Source organism: Pararge aegeria, chromosome 12 (assembly GCF_905163445.1).
Source record: "Pararge aegeria chromosome 12, ilParAegt1.1, whole genome shotgun sequence".
Lineage (NCBI taxonomy): Eukaryota > Metazoa > Arthropoda > Insecta > Lepidoptera > Nymphalidae > Pararge > Pararge aegeria.
Window position 1 is genome coordinate 10,307,458 of NC_053191.1, and position 17,514 is coordinate 10,324,971.

The following is a 17,514-nucleotide window of genomic DNA, read 5'->3' on the forward strand; positions in this document are numbered from 1 at the left end:
CTCACCTGGTGGTAAGAGATGTTGCAGTCTAAAATGGTAGCAGGCTAACCTGTTTGGGGTATGGCAGTTATATGGCATACCCCTCATCAGTTTCTGCGAGACATCGTATCGGACTACTACATCGCTTCGCGACACGTCTTTGTTGGTAGCGTGGTAAATAGCCACTACACGGCTTCGCCTGCCACCAAATAAATGGGTTATAGGTGATTTTTTTCTTTAGGGCTCTCGACTGCTGTCAAATTCATTATTTGTACATTTCGATACCGAAATACTTAAATGTGTATAAAATATTTCTAGTGCGTTATGTATAATACAAATTAAGATAAATATGTAAAGTTAATAAATACTTAAATAAGATATATAATGAACATCGTGCAAAAAATACAACCTTATATGGCTTGGTAATGTACATAAACATTCGCGAACTAACAAGGTCGGTGCCATTAATAAATAAAAGAATACTATGCCGACAACCGTTGTTGATGACGGGTGTGTTCTGAATTCTAATTTCGCAAATTTATTATTTGATTATTGTGATCATACAGTGTGTATAAAAAAAATATTACATCTGAATATTGTCATCATACAGTGTGTATAACAAGGCACCGGTTTTAAAAAATGTGAGTCACCAAGTGCCAATTTTACTTAAAAAATAGATCGATTCTCCGTTTTGTTTCACATGCTCAATACGAACGCTTTTAAAAAAAATTAGGTTACACATCAAATTATTCCTTCAGTTTTAGAAACTTTTGAAGTTGGATTTGTTAAAAGAATGGGATTTTTATTGTTAGTTTGTTATTTCACGCTAGTGTTTATATTAAATGATGACTATTAAATGATAGAAAGAACCATTGTTTTCAAGCTGACAGATTATTCCTATGGGGTACAAATAACTTAAAAAGTTTAAAAAATAGTTGAGGTTGGTATTTATGAATTTAAAAAGCTACATCTACATAAGCTACATAAATTTTAGTGGAGATTAACACGAAAATCACCACAGCCATAGCAACTAGCACAAAATAGATATAATTTTATAACATTGATCAGCGTATGGTTTATATTATGTGAAGTTCAAAGGTCGTTGATAGTACCTCGTAAGTACTCTTTAAGATTAACACGGAAGTATTAGATACTTGTTTAACAGGAGAAACCGAAAGAAATAATATAATTAAAATAGTAAAAGAAAAAGTGCTAAGAACCATTAACTTTTTGTTCTTTAACTAAAGCACTAATTTTAATGTTAGTATTGCCAGTAGTTTTATATAAAATCACTTAGATACGCAGTTCGTTTGTAAACAATTCCGAATCCAGCCTTAATTAATAAAATATGTTAGAACGCGGCATGCTAAACATTTTTCGGCTCAACCTTCTGAATCTTCGACTCTCCTTTGATACTCCTTTCCGATAAGATCACGCAACGAAACTCGAAATGAGCTTAGTGACTCCTAACGTTTCATATCAGGCCCATAGTTACATAATATTATACCTACTCTAATATGCAATGTTTGAATATCATTATTTTAACGGCTGTTTTTATGTAACAATAATGAAATGCCAGAAGTAGACTTCACGACTTAAATTATGGCATTGAATTGTAAGCTTTATGTGATGAGGCATAAAGTGCTATTAAGTATATAACGCGTGGCCGACCCGTGGCCAGTGCGTTGTCCATTTTTTATGGACTACTATGAAAAAATAATATTTCTGAATATACCAAAAGTGTATGTTTAAGATTTAAAAGCCCTCAAAAGTTCAAGTATAGAAGATTTGAATCGTTTTCACTTGCCTATTTGGATAAAGGAAGTTTTTAATTAACTTGATTAATTGATATTTTGTAATGTTGTAATCCCTCAATGGAAATCTGATGAACTTTGTCATTTATATTTTGATCTTCTTTTCCAGCAAAATGCCGGCGAAGGGGATGAAGCCCATTGCACTGGAGGACGAATACAGTAAAAAAAACGGTATCACCCCAGCGGACATTGCCAAACTACGGCAATGGGTAAAAACACAACCACATTTACCAGAAGAGCATATCACAGGTATATTTTTAGTTAATAGTCAATCGTAAAAGGTCCTAAGGCCAATATCTGTGAAAACAGTACTATATGTAGCACAACGTATTTTATGTAGATTTTATAAAAAAATAACCTTCTTACCGTATAAGAAGGTTTTATTTTTATAAAAAGGACAAATTCTTAACGTACGTATTTAAATAATTATCCAAATCATTAAAATATTAACTCAACCATTCTATTTGACCTTTAAAATATTATATTTATTATTATAGTAGGTAATTAGGGGTTCCTGGTACCTTGACTGAACAATGTCCAATGCTATTGTGCCCCATCCATTGTTGTTTTAGCGCTTTTATTTTAAACTAGTTCGGTAGTTTTGGTTACTGATTACAGGCCTACTGCCTTTATTTTTAAAACTCAATTTTATTAAATTTCTTAGTCTTCTACAGCCAGTAGGTGACCCTATCTAAAACGGGCATTCACAATGAACCAACATTAAAATATACCGACATAAAAATAACAATCCTTTATAGTATAAAAAAAAGAAGAGGATAATACAAATGTGTACAAACTACAACAAGAATAATCTACAACCTTTCTAACCGTTTAACGCCTAACCTGCAAATGGTTTTACATAACTGAAAACAATTAAAAAAAACCTATAAATAAATATACCACGACACTACACACATCGCCATCTAGCCCTAAAGTAAGAGTAGCTTGTGTTATGGGTACTAAGATAACTGATGAATATTTTTATAAATAATACACTTAGAATATACATATAAAAACCAAGACACTGAAGAACATTCATGCTCATCACACGAAAATTTTCCAGTAGTGGGAATCGAACCCACGGTCTCGGACTCAGAAAGCAACAGCTGCAGACTGCGCCAATCTGCCGTCATTCTGGTGCGATGATTTTTTAATACGCAGATTTAAATAAAACTCCTCGTATGATTGGCCACGCAATATGCGTAGAAGTATAACTATTTCGTTATATGGGTATTTTAATACGGAAGGACAACCGGTTAAGCACAGAAATAGCCTCACGTATTGCGATTGCTGTTGCTGATTTCGGCAATTCAAAGGTCCTTGGCACAGTCGTTATCACTGTGTTTTGAATCTGGGCAATCTGGGAATTTAAATGTATGGTCTGGTAGGAGACATTGGCGATGGCTTGTTACCATCCTACAGAGAACCACGTGCCGCCAAGCGATTTAGCGCTTAGGTACAATGTCCAGTACGGTATCGTTTTTAATATAATGTCATAGTCTTAAAAGGTTAGCCCGTTACCATTTTAGACTGCATCATGACACCACCAGATGAGACTTCAGGTTCTAAATTGTAAAGGAATAAAAAAAAAGAATGTTTAGACATCATATAATCCGCATTTTAACACTAAAATAGTTATTTTTAAAGCCACCACCCTGTCAATGATTCTAGATTTAAGCTTCTAGAGTTTGTTTTGTTCACAAAACGGATATCCAACATTAATATACTTCTACTAGCTGACCCGCACAACTTCGTCTGCACTGTTTTGGACTCAGTGTCGATTATAAAGCATCCCCCGGTCAAAATTTTCAAAATATATTAAATGTACAGAAATGTTCCAGTTACAGTTTTATTATAAGTATAGTTAGATATTATTTCTGAATTGCGTCAAATCAAGGGGCAGAGATTGAGTGTTGACGGATAAAAGGACAATTTACACTCCATTTTTCTTACACATCCTATTATGTATACAATCTTTCGATTACTTTTTGGTGTAAAGAACGGTTTGAAAATCATAAGCTATAAAAAAGCATACATTTTTTTTTTATTCGTGCCAACTTATTTGTTTTTTCAGCTATTGTTAAAACATACTTTACACTAAAAGTAATGAAAAGATTGTTAACATAATACGAAAAGTAAGTAAAAATAGACTATACTTAGATGGTATGAGCACTTGGCACGTATAGGTATATAATACAAGGCTACCAAAAGTAGTTTTGTTTTATTTTAGGCTCAGTACTGGTAAACGAAAGTCTGTTTCGGTTCAAGGATGTCCTAAAAAATCCTACTTACTTCGTGCAATATACCTTAGAACAATTAGGAGCAGATTACCTTGCAGATGCAAAGTTATAAGCTACAATTTTAAGAAGTTCGAAATTAATTCATTTGGCCTACTCGATCATCGTATTAATTCTGTCAATCATGCAATTGAACTTAAACCTAACCTAAAATCTGATTTTTATATACAACTACAAGTTAACCCTCGACTGCACTCTCACCTAAGTGATGAATTGAAGTAAAACTTTTTTTTTTTTTTTGAGTAAAATGTTCCTGGGTCTCTGCCATTACATTTAATATTTACTATTAATTTTATATTCTATTTAAAATTCATTTATATCACTTTCACACTATATAAATATTTTCATTTGTTATATAAAATAATTAAGAGTATTAAATTGAAGGTTTGATTAGTACATGTTAATATAACCTTGTCATTGAATATTATTTTTAATATAATTAGAATAAAGAAATAATATAAATAAATATATTACGACAATGCAAACATCGCCATCTAGCCCCAAAGAAAGCGTAGCTTGTGTTATGGGTACTAAGATGACTGTTGAATATTTTTTATAAATAATATACATAAATACTTAGAATATACATATAAACACCCAGACACTGAAAAACATTCATGCTCATCACACGAACATTTTCCAGTTGTGGGAATCGAACCCAGGGCCTTGGACTCCGAAAGCAGGATCGCTACAATCGTCAGAAACTTTGCTATTCACAAATGATCCGTTTGCAAATATTGGAAATAAATAATCCTAATTGATTATGACATTTGCCACTAGCTGGCGTATAAGTCAAAAAGCGTGGAGTATATGACATATACTTACGACCAATCCAAATTATTATCTTTGAATAGCGGAAACTATACAGACGTCTGACGTAAGCGTTACTTCCGTCAGAAAAAAATCTGAGTTACTCCCTAGTCGCGCCTAAAGAAGTTTTACTTACTCTCCTAATCGGTGCCGACGCGCCTTGATACCGGAACGCTAAATCGCTAGGCAGCGCGTCTTTGTCAGTAGTCTTTGGGTGATAACTAGCCACAGCCTAAGAGCCTTTCACCTAAAACCCAACGAACAAGAAAGTTTGACTACACTAGCCATATCCATGCATAACTAACGTACCGGAACGCTAAATCGCTAGGCAGCGCGTCTTTGTCAGTAGTCTTTGGGTGGTAACTAGCCACAGCCTAAGAGCCTTTCACCTAAAACCCAACGAACAAGAAAGTTTGACTACACTAGCCATATCCATGCATAACTGTAAGCTCCACGGTGAAAACAAAGTTTCGCCATTAACAGAATTTTCATCGGGGACATTATCAGCGTAATTTAAACCTAACTCGTAATTCAATTTTTTTAGTTCTAAAATATTCTTTTTTCATTGGCATCGCAAGGTCGTCGTACAAAATGAATGAATGAAACAATATCTAAGTATATATGTATCATTTTAATTATACAATGCGTCCGGTCAGTGATGTCGGAGCCTTGAATGCTACTCGAATGTCAGTAAACAAATCATTACAATAAACATTTTATCGTCAAATCAACTATCGACCTATCTAATTTTTCCCAAACCATAATACATTAATTTATTATGGTTTATAAACAAAGCGTAGCAAAGCCTCATAATAGCGTATTCTTAGCACGGTACGTTTATAATAATTATTCTAATAGGACAAAATAGAAGGTCTTTGGTACACAGGCTCTTGCTCTATTATAAGTAGGTACGTATTACGTGAGTATTTACCTAGAAAAATACATACGAAAGGTTTTCTGCTTCTTTTTTTGTTTGTTTGTTTCCTATATGAATTTGGCTCAATCAATGCGCTAGCCGCGCAGAGAATAGCTTTCAAAATAGGATATTTTATCACGAAAAAAAAACAGCGCGACTATCCAGGGCAGGAGACATTTTTCTCCCCGGGAAAGGATAAAGTTTATTTTCTTCCGCATATTTATCAACTCTCAAAGTATTGGCGCAAAAGTGAAAATAATACTCAAATAATATACGTGTAGTAATCAACGGGGGTTAACTTCTATTATATAGTATATAGTATATCTATTCCCTGTCACCGTTCTTTGGCAGGTAGACACATAAATTTTATCCCTTGCCAATGCATGTAATCGGGGATAAAAAAATTGTCTCCTGCCTAGACCAGGGGACCGTCCCTCCGTTATTCAGAAATTAAACTTATGTACAGCTTAGGCGCAAACACCACTTGACAAAAATTTGCATAATGATACATGACATCCTGGAGATAAACATGGTAGGAATATCTACGTCTTAGCTTATATAGGAAAATAAACGATTCCTGCGGGATTTTTAAACGAAACAGAAATATGTCAAAGGCAAAGTCGCCATGAAAAGCTAGTATTAGATAATTCCCATCGTGTCTTTGTTTATAACAGAGAAAACGTTTTATCTTAAGAATAATTACCTATTTTCCTATGGAAAAAACGTACAGTACAGTGTAATTTACTTATTACACTGTTAGTATCATCCACTAACTACACCACTGTGTATGGCAGCAGAATAATTTTTTATGTGTTTAACAACTACCGCCTCATTGACCTTGTGGTTAACATGTGCAACTACGGATTACAAGGTCTTCGGTTCTGTAAAGTTGTATCTATAAGTTATCATGGTTTTCTGTCGAGAGGATCTCAGTTATAGAGTTAGCTGAAAGGAATCGGCGATGTCTATCCACATGAAAGTCATTAAAATCATATACAACATCGAACCAACGAAACGCCTGCAATTCGCGTAGGTCCGCATTCAAAACAACCGCACGGTTCACTCGCTTTTTTTTATTCTGCTTCAAGTTCGCGCTTGACTGCAATCTCTCAATGCCATAAATATGTGTTGTAAAGCTTATTGTGACAGAGTTCCTCCGGGGAAGTAATAACGCCTTACCCAATTCTTCATACTATTCTGATTCCACTCGTACTCATGTATAGCGCTTGTACAGAGCCGCGCGCATTCAAAGAAGCACCAAGCAACGCATCGTCTTACCCGCTTCCCTCACAAACATGTGATAGTAATCGTTAAAGCCCTTTGAAGTCTTCACCGTCAACCCGCAGAAACAGTAAACCAGCTCTACGCTTTACATACCTCTCTCCTACGTGAGAGACCTTAGCACGGCAGGGGACATTCCATCCTTTCCCTCTACCAAAGGGAAAGGATTAAATTTATCTTCTCCCACGGCTTTTTTTTAGCAATTCTCCGAGCACTGGCGCATCATTGAAAGTAATATCCAAATAATATAAGTGTCCCTGTTACCGTAATTTAGGGTGGGATAAGGGGATATAATAGGGTGATATGTTTTTACCCTCCTGCCTATGCTAGACGTAGTGAAATTATTGTCTTGTGTTTCTAAAAATACGCAAAAAAAGGTTGAAAAACTACAATAGAAATAGAATTATATGTGTATTATATATTTATAATAAATAAATATAGCACACCACATTATATAATATACACATAAGAATTAATTACAAATATATAATATACTAGTTGTACCCGGCCACGCTTCGCTGTGGCACATTGTGATTGAATGGTTGAGAAAAATAGATAAAAACAATCCTTGATGCGTATTATATATCATGCTAAAATTTCAGCCCAATCATTGCAGAACTTTTTGAGTTTTTGAAGCGTACACAAACCGACATAACAATTTTATATATATAGATATGTGTTGTAGCACTAAAGATGTCGCTCCTACTCCCAGAGGCAACCAGTATTATTTGGAAATTATAGATAGTTGCAAATCTTACATAGACTCTTCCGCACTTAAAGTTTTAGTAGTAGTACCTATTAAAGCATTTTGTGGCCAAGCTTGTCCAGGGAAGTCCCTACTACCCCCATGCCTATTTAAGCTGCTAAGCTGCGTTCCAGTCCGAAGGGTGCCATTTCATAGGATGTGTTTCTTGCATGGCATTCAAAGTGTTCCTCTGTTGATGTAAAAAATTATGGTTTTTCACTAACCATTAGGTAACCACAGCTTGGTCCATCATTTATTACTATAAAAAAAACCTTTAGGATGTTATCAACAATTCTAAATATATAAATAATTTTAAAGCCCCCACAATCTCCTCTAGGGCTAAAATTTTTCGAAATCTGATAGTAAGCGACCTTAATTTAACAAACATGAAACTTTTAATAAATTTTAAGTCTGTGGGAATTTTAGTATAAAATTTTCATTTTTTTTCAGTAGCACCCCCGTAACCGATTAAATACATTCTTGTTTGCTCGTAACATAGCCCAAAAAAATTCTGTCCAAATTTCATGTCTAAAGGAGTTAAAATTCAAAATTTAGTTTTTATGATTTTTTCTAATCATTATCGCACCCGATATACACTTCGGAGAATTAACACTTTTTAAATAGTTAGCCTATCCATTAAGTCAATGTATCCTCTACATGGATGCAAAATTTCAATTCAATCGTTGAATGTATAGTTAAATAGTTTTAACGGAACAACCGTAAAAAACTCTATAGATTTATATATTAGTATAGATAGTAAACAAATATATTTATTACATACATATAATACATATATTTATTACATACATATAATATATATATATAATAATGTATTATACTCATACATATAATCGAACAAAAAATATATGTTGCACTAATACTACTCATAATTAAAATTTGATAGATATTATTTAAGAACCTCCTCTTTTTTTAAGACAGTTGACAAATGGCTTTTGACGAACACTAGTCACTTGATTTCACTTTTGCATTAGAATAGAGACAGTAAATAATGTACCTCTAAAACTTCTAAAGTATTATTTCGGGTTTTATTTAGGAGTTGTATAGCGAAGAGAAGAGGGGATAGAAGATAGAGCACCGCCCTGTGGCACGCCAGAAGTGATTGCGCTGTAAGAGGGGACAATGATTTTCACTTCAAACTGTTGGCTTATTAGTTCATACCTATATTTTAGTGTGAATATTTTAATCTGACTATACTAACGATTTATAAATTTAACTTCCATTCTAAACTAAGCATTTGCCGGTGTCGTGTAGAAACCAGTTGGCTGCAAAACTGAATTTAAACGAGACATGAACATGGCCTATTAATACAAAAGAACGTATCAGAAAAAAAAACCGCTAAGTGCGAGTTGAACTCGCGCACTGTGTGTCCCTTACCTTGAAAGGATACCAGTGTTGTGGCTTGAGTATCCCTTTTATTTATTGATAATTTATGTACCATTAATTGTGAAACATAAATATATGAAGTAAACAAAGAAAAGCTTATCTCCATATATCTCCAGATATCTCCAGATATCTCCAGATATCTTCCACCCCAGGGTGTGAGTAAGATGATTTTATAAAATGGAATAGGTCAAACAAATGTGCAACAAGATAATATATAATGTTATAATTAATGATAACTACTAAAAATACTACAATATATCTAGACTAGCTGTTGTCCGCGACTTCGTCTGCGTTTGATTTTGTTTTTTGTGGTCGCATTCAATTTAGTTATAGTTCTAAAAAAATCTAAAGTATTTAGTATCGCCGAGCCTTAAATGAGGGGTTTGCTGCTGTCCGCTGAGGAGTTCTGTCCTCTATCTCCAATCATATTCATCAGATCTACATAAAGTTTGGACAAAATTAAACCTCTATAGTAAAAAAAATATTATTTAAATCGGTTATAATTTGTCGGAGTTATTTTGTAAAATCGTCAAACACTTTAATCCCCTCTCCCAAAGGAACCAAGCTTAATGTCGGGATAAAAACTATTCTATATTACTTCTAAAACTTCCAAGAATAGTTGTACAAAGTTTCATGAGGATCTGTTGAGTAGTTTTTGCGTGAAAGCGTAACAAACAAACACACATTGACATTTATAATATTAGTAGGGATGGGGATAGGGATATTAACAAGATGAAATAAGTTAGATCTACTATGTGCTTTTTCAATTTAAGCAATTAAAATATCACTTGCTTTAAGCTCTTTTATCCTTGAAGCTGCATGCTTAACGTGTGAAGTGAATTCGCACTTGGCCAGTGTGATGGAACATAGCCTTAACCAGTGATTCTAAAAGTGGTTTAGGTCCTAGCCTTCCGGGTAAACCTGGTAACTAATCTAATTTCGATAGTTAAGAACAAAAATGTTGGCTTGGCTTTACTCAATGTTGATAGATATTAAACTTCGAATTTTTTTTAAGTTTAGGAACCTCTGCTTTGAGGGTTCTGTTTTACCAATATAAGGTATCATCATTATAATTATCAGCCTGTTAGCATCCCACAGCTGGGCCTCTTCAGACTCTTCTCTCGTAGCAGAAAAGGTTTTAAAAGCATAAAACCCCACCACACTGCTCCAATGCAAGTTTTTAGGCTTTAACGATTATTATCAGATGGTTTAGAACCCTAAAACTGGTGCAAGACCTTCAAATTTATAACAGTCATTTCACAACTCTAGTTTAATAACAATACTATTTAGAAACAACTACCTAATCTAAATAATTATACATTCAGTAAAGTTGTTTAAGTAGTTTTATTTTTCTGTTTTAAAAATATTGTAATTTACAACAGCATGTAATCATAGTTTTCCGGTTGAGTTGAGTAGATCCTTCTGAGACCAGCGATGATTCTCATTTTCATTGTGTGTAATTGAAATACGCTTATACACAATATGTGATTAAAATATAAACCGGTACTTTTATGAACTATGATCTTTCAGGAATATAATCCATCAAGATAAACTTAAGAAGCGAAATCTAATCTAAAACTAAATTTGATACAAATCATTAGATCTGTTTTCGAGATAGCTACACGAAATAAACAGTAGTTTCGCTCGAATATCCATGAAAGAAGGAACCAGCAAACACACAGCAATGTTAAATGTGCCAAGCTGTAAGGACTTTGGCTTCTATTTCGGGAGAGCGAGTTCGAATCCCAGCACGCACTTCTAAGTGTTCTAAGTTATGTGCGCTATATGATATCACTTGCTTTAACGAGGGAGGAAAACATCGTGAAACCTGCTTGCCTGAGAGTTCTCATAATGTTCTCAGATGTGTGAAGTCCAACAATCCGCACTGGGCCAGCGTTGTGGAATACGGCCTAAATCCCTTCTCATTGTGAGAAGAGACCCTGCCGGTAAACTACGTTACATGGACATGATATTTTATCAGAATTGGCATGCATGATTTGTTAATTATTTTATTTACACTCAAATTTTTCTAACTTGTCTTATAATGGAAACAAATGTTTTCACACGTTTATAGTAAAAAAATCACAAATATTAAAAAACAAGTGCGATTAAATAAATAATAATAAACGCAGTAAAAATAGATTTTCTTTATGTATGTTTATATTATTTTCTTAACAATTTAAAAGTAACAAAAGTCTTAAGACAAGTTAGAAAAATTAGATTTTAGGTACTTGCCTACCAAAAAGGCGTTTAAAAATATTCATTCTTGGTGACACAGAACGTTAAGGGACGCTAGTTAGAAAAATACTCGTTATTAACAAGTAAATTATTTGCTTCCAGATTTGGACCTGATATTAGCATACCACTGCTGCAATCGTAGTTCTGAACTTGCAAAACAAGTGTTGGACCTAAACTTGACCCTTCGCACTCTCTTCAATAACTATTTCAAGAATAGAAAAGTTGACGCTGAAATTGAACAAAATGTTAAAGATATGTAAGTTATTTTAAAAATAAGTCTATTTAGATAAAAGCAAAAGGTTTGACAGACATTACACAACATCACGAAAGCTACAATATGATCTATTTGTGACAAGTTCGAGTTGATTCGACAAGTTTTAGGTCTATTTTTAGGTTTTAGGGTCGCAGCTAATAAATAATTTCGCTACAGAGAGCAACGAGGACAAGATTCACTTGCTTACTTACTTAGCTCCTTTATGTTTAGCTGCCATCTTTAACTTTAACACTCTTTTCTCCATACAAAAAAATTTGCTTCATCAAACGCGCCAGTGCTTGATCTCTGCAATACAGGCCACATAGTGTGGAGATCGCAGACAAAGCAAAATAAAACTGTAACTTTTTTGCCAATAAAGATTTTTTATTTATTTATACTTAGCTAAGCTCAGCTATGAAAATAAACGTCCATATTGGTGGATTTCATAACCACAGCTTAGCATTTCTCTGGTCGACCTCAGACTGTCAGTTATAATGAAAACGTATGATATTTAGGTAATTATATTATTTTGTTTTTTTAGCGTATTGACTACTCTACCGATGCGGACAAGTGAGGGGTACAGAATTTTCTACAGCCATTTAATCGACTACAACCCTAAGCATTTTAATTTCGGACAAGCTTTAAGGTATGTTTGTTATTTTTTTTTATATATGCACATCACACCTGATATTGTGATTGCAGTCAAGCGCTTATTACTACGCTACTTATATTAAAGCCACACCCCTAATCGGTTTCTACGCAGCATCGTACCGGAACGCTTAATCGCTTAATGGTATCTAGCCACGGCCAAAGCCTCCCACCAGACTTTTGGTTTTAAGCATGCTTTCATACTTAAACGGCGTTTAAGTATGTTATAATTTTGCATATTGTCTGAAATCAACGATATTATTATTATGGTTCAATCGGCAGAAAACGGCATGACTACATATTATCTATACTTCTAAACTAAGGTAATCTCTGGATCCTCTGCACCGATTTTAAAAATTCTTTTTCTAATATACAGCCACATTATTTGTGAGTGATATAGGTTATTATATATATATTATAATATAATAAATGAAATAATTGAAAAACGAAAAGACTTTTACATGTTAGTCAGATTTGCAAAGTAAGTCGGAGAAAAACGGTCGAACGAAAGCGTTTCCTACGAACGCTGCCTTAACAATGAGAGATATATAATCTAGAGAAAAGTTGTAGTTATGTTAAAACGGTAAATTCACGACTTCTGTACACTTAAAATGTATAATTCAAAAGCATTTAACGAAGGAAGATCTGATGCCGAGAAACTAAAACAATATATATTTTTTATTAATAAACTACAAAACGGATTTAAATGTACTTTGGTATTCATAAATAAAGAGAAAAACAATATTTTCTTGGAGAGGAAGAAACCTGTTGTAGTTTCGACTTTTCACAGATTTTCCTATGAGAGAGCTTGTATTACCAGTAGTTTATGCACAATTTCGAGAAGATATCTTCAAAAAATAGCGAATTGAAAGGATGATAACTTCTTCATCTGCCTTTCAATTTACTTAGGAGTGGTTTTTGATATTATCCATTAGATACAAACAAATAATAAATCTAATGTTTCCTCTTTATAATTTTGTTAGTATTGTATTAGAATATGAATGACGGCCGACTGGCGCAGTGGGCAGCGACCCTGCTTTCTGAGTCCAAGGCCATGGGTTTGAATCCCACAACTGGAAAATATTTATGTGAATATATATTATTTTTACTTTACGTGGCCTGTTTATTAAAGAACGCTGGTGTGCTTCGTATTTACAATCACAAATAATAAACTTTCGCAGGACTGTACTCATGATTCTAGACGTAGCGCAATTAGAAGAAGGCACGTGGCCTGGCTTTCTTCTTGTCGTGGATTTTGAAGGAGTGACATTAGGTCATTTAGCCAGGATGGACTTGCAAAACATTCAGCAACTCCTTTATTACCTTCAGGTGAGAAAAAAAAAATATGGCAGAACAAAGGTTATTTTTTGAAACCAGAAGGAACATTTTCATTTTTGTGGTCCTAAAAAACCTATTCAGATCTTAAAAATGCAAGTGATATCATCATCATCATCATCATCATATTATCAAAATTAAGCTTAATTTGCTATACTCCGCGAAAAGAACTGCGACTCGATGTAATTTAGTTAATTTTATGTAAAGTCGAGCCTGCACGGTCAAGCTCACCGTTTTTAAATATTGGATAGAAGCAGGCGTTACTTTGCGGAAATCCATGATATATTATCAAAATTAACCTTAATTTGCTATACTCAACTTTTCATATACTACTATACTAGCAAATTAAGCTTAATTTTGATAATATATCATGGATTTCCGCAAAGTAACGCCTGCTTCTATCCAATATCATCATCATCATCAAACCTTTACCGGCCCACTACAAGGCACGGGTCTCCTCTCAGAATCAGAAGGGTTTAGGCCGTAGTCTACCACGCTGGCCAAGTGCGGATTGGTAGACTTCACACGCCGTTGAGAACATTATGGAGAACTCATAAGCATGCAGGTTTCCTCACGATGTATTGCTTCACCGTTTAAAGCAAATGGTCTTTCAATTGCTTAAATTAAAACGCACATAACTCCGAAAAGTTAGTGATGCGTGCCGGGGCTCGAACTCAGTCTCCACGAAAGCCAAAGCAGCTTCTGCAAGTAATATATATCGCGATCGGTGTACCGTCATTTATAATATCAGTATGGAACAAATAACTTTCATGATTACAGGAAGCCATCCTAGTGAAGCTCATGGGACTACACTTTATGAATGCCCCATCTTTTATTGACAAGTTGTTACTGATGATGAAGCCATTTATGAAAAAGACGTTGATGGACGTCCTACATATCCACACAACTGGTTCTAAGACTTTAGAGAAGTTCCTTCCCATTGAGGCCTTGCCTAAGGAGTCAGGAGGAGAATACAAAACGTACCAAGAAATTACTGGTAAATAGTTAATATACTAAGATGAGCGTTTTGCTTAATTTGCTTGTTTGGAAGATCTGTCTGGTGTGGTGTGTAAAGGTTGAAGAAATAAGAAAGAAAGAAAATTGAACCGTGAAGATTTGTCTATTTTTGCCCGAAGGTAACGCGGCACAGATGCTTACCGAATAAATATGTTTTGTTTTGTTTTAACTGTTTGGGTATTCTAGGTAAGTTTAAGCATGCATTTTGAGAGCGAGTGAAATTTGTATAATTTTAAGTTCACTAAATTCTATTGATTTTTTTATAATAAAATATTATTTTTTTTAATACTTAGATGATGTTCTTGAAAGACTAAGAGACTACAAGGATTTCTTTGAGCAAGAGAACAAAAAACGTGTAATAGAAACCCTCCGGCCTGGAAAGCCGAAGACAATATCGGATATTTTTGGTGGCGTTGAAGGCTCGTTCAAGAAGTTAGAAATTGATTAAAGTATACATAACAATAAGTTTATGTTTTAGGTAATTAATAAATGTTGTAAATTATGTATAGATAAAGGTGTGGGTGGAGTGCTTAAAGCTGTACCTAATAAACTTAAGAACTTTACATTATGATATTTCTTTCTTAAAGTCCATCCGCTTAGATAAAATCGCCTTGTGCCGTGCCGTCTTGGCACGTGCCGCATTTCGTCGAAAGCGCCGCTGCGCTACAAATTATTTATAGAGGGGACGCCTGCCAGTGGCAGACGGGTGATCAGTCCTCTGTAAGGACTATTCCACCCTATTCCCCATGCTGCGCTACAAAAGAACGTTGCGTGCCGCGTGGCGTACATCCGCAGGAGAATTTGGCATTTTATATCGAAGTGCCCCATGCTGTAGGAAAGGTTCGATTTGTTTATTTTGGCAGAAAATGTTTTATCGTACTTAATGTAGTACCTACAGATATTATGCTAGGTATAGTAGTATGGATCCAAAATGTAATGACGATGTATCCTGGAGACTCGAGCCGCTTGAAACAAGAGCTTTATATTATTTGAATCTTTCTGCCAACTAAATATTTGTAGGACTGTAAAGCTAAAGTAATATCACGATTTTGACAAGAACTGTAAGCTACAAGTTACTACGTCCTTTTAGGCTTTTTTAAATGTATCTTTTATTAGTATCGAGTAGATTCTATAGCCTATAGAAGCGGTGATAGCGTATTGGTTAGAGCTTCAGCCTCTCCTTCGGTCGGACTGAGTTCGATGTCTGGCACGCATCACTAACTATTCTGAGTTATTTGCGTTCTAAATAAGCAATAAAAATATAACTTGCTTTAACGGTAAAGGAATACATGGTGAGGAAACCTGCATACCTGCCAGTGCCATATTGTTCTCAAAAGCGTATAAAGTTTAGCATTCAGCGTTGGCCATTGTGGTGTACGACCTTGACCCTCCGCTAATGGATCAATGTTAATGGTGCCCTTTATCATTTCGATCTAAATAAAAAGACGTCATAATTTAATACATTAAATTTTAATTTACAAGAAAATGAAAGATACATAAAATACACTGTACATTGTGGCTACACACTAATACAGACAATAGTTTTTGTAAATGCTCACTCATAATAGGTTAGGTTAGGTTAATGGTAAAAGCAAATTAAAGTAGGACTTAAATGTATAAGTACCTGACTGATATCTTTGTTACACTAATTTAAATTACTTGTATCTTTGTTATTTTTTATATCTATTTTGTTTAGGTGTACAATGAAGTATTTCGAATGATTGATTGATTCTATAATAACACCAGTGTTAATAATGTCGTACCTACTCCTTAGTTGTACAATTAAATCAACATTCTCATTAGATTATGATTAATGAATTATATAATAAGTCTAATCTCAAAGGTAATCTCTTCGGTAAATCAAAGCTAAGTACTATTTACGAGTAAATAACATTGTGTAGAACAAAACATTACAGTCTTAAATTTATTACTTTTATTTTAAACTAATAGTTCTACTAAATTCAAATTGGTAAGTACACACAACTTAATCCTAAAGTTTAGCTAAATTAACGTTTTTGTAACCTGGTAAGTAGGAAAGTGTGCGCGCGAGTAATGAGCCAGTCTGAGAAAAATACCCAATTAAAAGACTTACTTTTAACAAAAAAAAAATCTCAAACATGCATAGAAATTTAGCATTATTTTGACCACCTTAAAATAATGAAAATTGCTGTAATGGCTACATACATGCGAGCAGCGGCCGGCAAAAGGTGTATGAAAATCCATATCTTTCGTGGTTTAGCGGCAAAATAAATTAAATTGTAAATGCATCGTTTAACTCCGAAATAAGGCAACCAAGGAGGTAATTTATTAAAGGTTTTATTTAAATTTGAAACTGGCATGGAAAGAGAAAGCTGTTATTGAAAAAAAAACGGAATTAAACACTTTAACCAGAGAGACCTAGCTGAAAGCTACATAGATAATAAAGTAGCGTGACACGTTAAATCAACGAAAATATCCAATCGCGACAATCGACCTCCCATCAAAGCATTTAAAAATAAAAAACCGACATAATCCCTTGAAAGAACGTATGTGTTTTTACACCACATTACCCAAAATTAGACGTTCATCTATAAATTCCTCTTTTGCTGGCAGCTACAGTATTCAAAATTCTAAATTAATTTATGATAAGTAGGCCTAGTTTATAAGCACTTAAAAACAGTAATGTACCTACCTACATAAGTATACCAAAGCATTTTGCTTCTGCTTTTCTTATAGCACCAGAAAAACTGGAATAGGTATGTACCTGTTATCCCCACCAATATTATGGCTTCTTATAG

General features: G+C 34.2%; 1 protein-coding gene across 1 annotated transcript; it reads left to right on the forward strand.

Annotated features, from left to right (window-relative positions):
- The first annotated feature begins 554 nt into the window (after nt 1–554).
- LOC120628195 (clavesin-1-like) lies at nt 555–15,206 on the forward strand. The gene is made up of 7 exons (XM_039896445.1): nt 555–620; nt 1,903–2,042; nt 11,587–11,740; nt 12,279–12,383; nt 13,567–13,714; nt 14,501–14,717; nt 15,031–15,206. The coding sequence occupies exons 2-7, from the start codon at nt 1,907–1,909 to the stop codon at nt 15,183–15,185; spliced, it is 915 nt and encodes a 304-aa protein (XP_039752379.1). The 5' UTR covers nt 555–620; nt 1,903–1,906; the 3' UTR covers nt 15,186–15,206.
- Nucleotides 15,207–17,514: the final 2,308 nt, after the last annotated feature.

Coding starts and splice junctions, on each gene's coding strand:
- LOC120628195 (XM_039896445.1), top strand. CDS start 1,907: ATGCCGGCGAAGGGGATGAAGCCCATTGCACTGGAGGACGAATACAGT. Junction 11,741..12,278: donor GAACAAAATGTTAAAGATAT/GTAAGTTATTTT, acceptor TTGTTTTTTTAG/CGTATTGACTACTCTACCGA. Junction 14,718..15,030: donor AACGTACCAAGAAATTACTG/GTAAATAGTTAA, acceptor TTTAATACTTAG/ATGATGTTCTTGAAAGACTA.